This window comes from Pteropus medius, unplaced genomic scaffold (assembly GCF_902729225.1).
Source record: "Pteropus medius unplaced genomic scaffold, Ma_sr-lr_union100, whole genome shotgun sequence".
In the NCBI taxonomy this organism is placed as follows: Eukaryota; Metazoa; Chordata; class Mammalia; order Chiroptera; family Pteropodidae; genus Pteropus; species Pteropus medius.
Genome location: NW_024343935.1, coordinates 115,788 through 117,857, shown reverse-complemented (window position 1 = coordinate 117,857; position 2,070 = coordinate 115,788). Strand labels below are relative to the sequence as shown.

The window sequence follows — 2,070 nt, the reverse complement described above, 5'->3', positions numbered from 1 at the left end:
ACAACTTATGACTATTCTATTTATAAAACAAGAACAAATTACTTACAATGATGTATGTCTTTTGAGAAGGAATTATTCTTTAGAAATTCATGTTGGCCATAACACAAATGGAAATGTCCTAATATTTCTGATTAAGGTGAGAAAAACATCGTGAAGCTAGGAAAAAAGACGGGGGTGGGGGGCAGGGCAGAAATCATTCTGCATAACAGACAGAGCAGAAAGCTTAATAAAGTATTTCCTAAAACTGTACAGAAAAGCTGTTCTCTAACAATGGAAATTCCAGGGCATAAGTAAAAGGAGCAAGTTCTACTATCACCGTCTGATAAAAAGAATCATAGTTTCTGGTTGTGAGGCTTGGAGCCACGAAATCAAGGGCACTCTTTCAGCCTCAAGATGATTGTCACTTTTATAGCTGCCATCCCAAAGAATCTTTTTAGAGCTCTCTTTATGTCTTTGTTCCTGAGACTGTAGATGAAGGGGTTCAGCATGGGTGTGACCACAGTGTACATCACTGATGCTACTGCGCTTGAGTGTGAGCTGTTGGTAGCAGCAGAGCTGAGGTACACTCCTAGAATCGTACAATAAAATAAGGAGACGACTGAGAGGTGAGACACACAGGTAGAAAATGCTTTATACTTCCCCTGAGCTGATGACATTCCACGTATGCAGGAAACAATCTTACAGTAAGAATAAAGGATACCAGAGAAAGGACCACCAGCCAGCAGGACAGCTGCAAAATACATCACCATGTTATTAAGAAAGGTGTCAGAACAGGCAAGTTGGACCATCTGATTGAGTTCACAGATAAAGTGGGGGATTTCCAAGTCTGCGCAGAAAGACAGCCTCAAGACCATTAAACTTTCTAACAAGGAATCCAGGACACTCATGATCCAGGACACCAGAACCAGCAGTATACAGAGCCGGGGGTTCATGATGACCGTGTAGTGCAGGGGGTGACAGATGGCCACAAAGCGGTCATAGGCCATCACAGTCAAGAGGAAGACATCAAACCCAGCGAAAAGTATGAGAAAATATATCTGTGCGATGCAGCCTTTATAGGTTATGACTTTGCTCCGTGTCTGGATGTTCACCAGCATCTTTGGGATGGTGGTGGTGGTGGAACAGATATCTACCAGGGACAGGTTGCAGAGGAAGAAGTACATGGGCGTGTGGAGGTGGGAGTCTGAGCTGACGGCCAGGATGATGAGCAGGTTTCCAAACACAGTGATCAGGTACATGGAGAGGAAAAACCCAAATATGAGAGACTGCAGTTCTGGCTCCTCTGAAAATCCCAGAAGAAGAAATTCTGAAAGTCGTGTATCATTCCCTGTTTCCATATGGTGGAGGTGATGACTAGGAATGAAAAAAAGTAACGATTAATTTTACAAGTGGGTATTACTACCATGCTGAAATGCTAAAATTGAAATTTTGCAGTCAAATGTATATGTAATATATGGTTCTGTAGAGATCTGATTCCCTTTAAGAAATTTCCTGCGACATCTCTGATTAGAAGGCCTGTCCCACTCCTAGCATTTTGCCCAATAAGTCATACTTTTCTTGGTTTAAGGAGAAATTCTTTCACTCATTTGAGTGATATATGCTGATTTGACCATTTTCTAGTCAAAAAGTGTATGGTGCTCATTTCCATAATTTTCCAAAATTTTCCATAATCCAATAAGTGAGAAAGAATATAAGCAAATAAAAAATTATATATCATGTCAGTCTGTGCTGGTGTGTTGAAGGATAAGAAAGTAGGTATTTAATAAAGTGAACGACTGTTATTTTTACTGGGAATTGAGAAAGACTTGCAAACAAGGTGCCGTATAACAGAGTGTTTAAGGAAGACATAGGGAGGACAGAAAGATTTCTGGAGAAGTAATCAAGGCTCAAAAGGAAGCCACGTGGTGGGAAAAATGAACAAGAGGGAGAGTGATAGGGATGGTGTCAGAGAATGTGGAGGAATGAGATGGTCTGTCGGCTACAGATAAAACTTCAAGACACAGGGAGTGCAGATGTCGTTCCTCCCACTCTATTCATTTTGTTTCCAAAAGATCCTGTGAGTAGGAGTGA

The 2,070-nt window shown here is 41.2% G+C and overlaps 1 protein-coding gene across 1 annotated transcript; it reads right to left on the bottom strand.

Moving 5' to 3' along the window:
• Positions 1-368: 368 nt before the first annotated feature.
• On the bottom strand, positions 369-1,238 carry LOC120607051 (olfactory receptor 7A10). Its single transcript, XM_039868654.1, has 2 exons — positions 884-1,238; positions 369-598 (listed from the first exon to the last, which is right to left on the bottom strand). Exons 1-2 carry the CDS (start codon positions 1,236-1,238, stop codon positions 369-371), a joined length of 585 nt encoding a protein of 194 aa, XP_039724588.1.
• Positions 1,239-2,070: the final 832 nt, after the last annotated feature.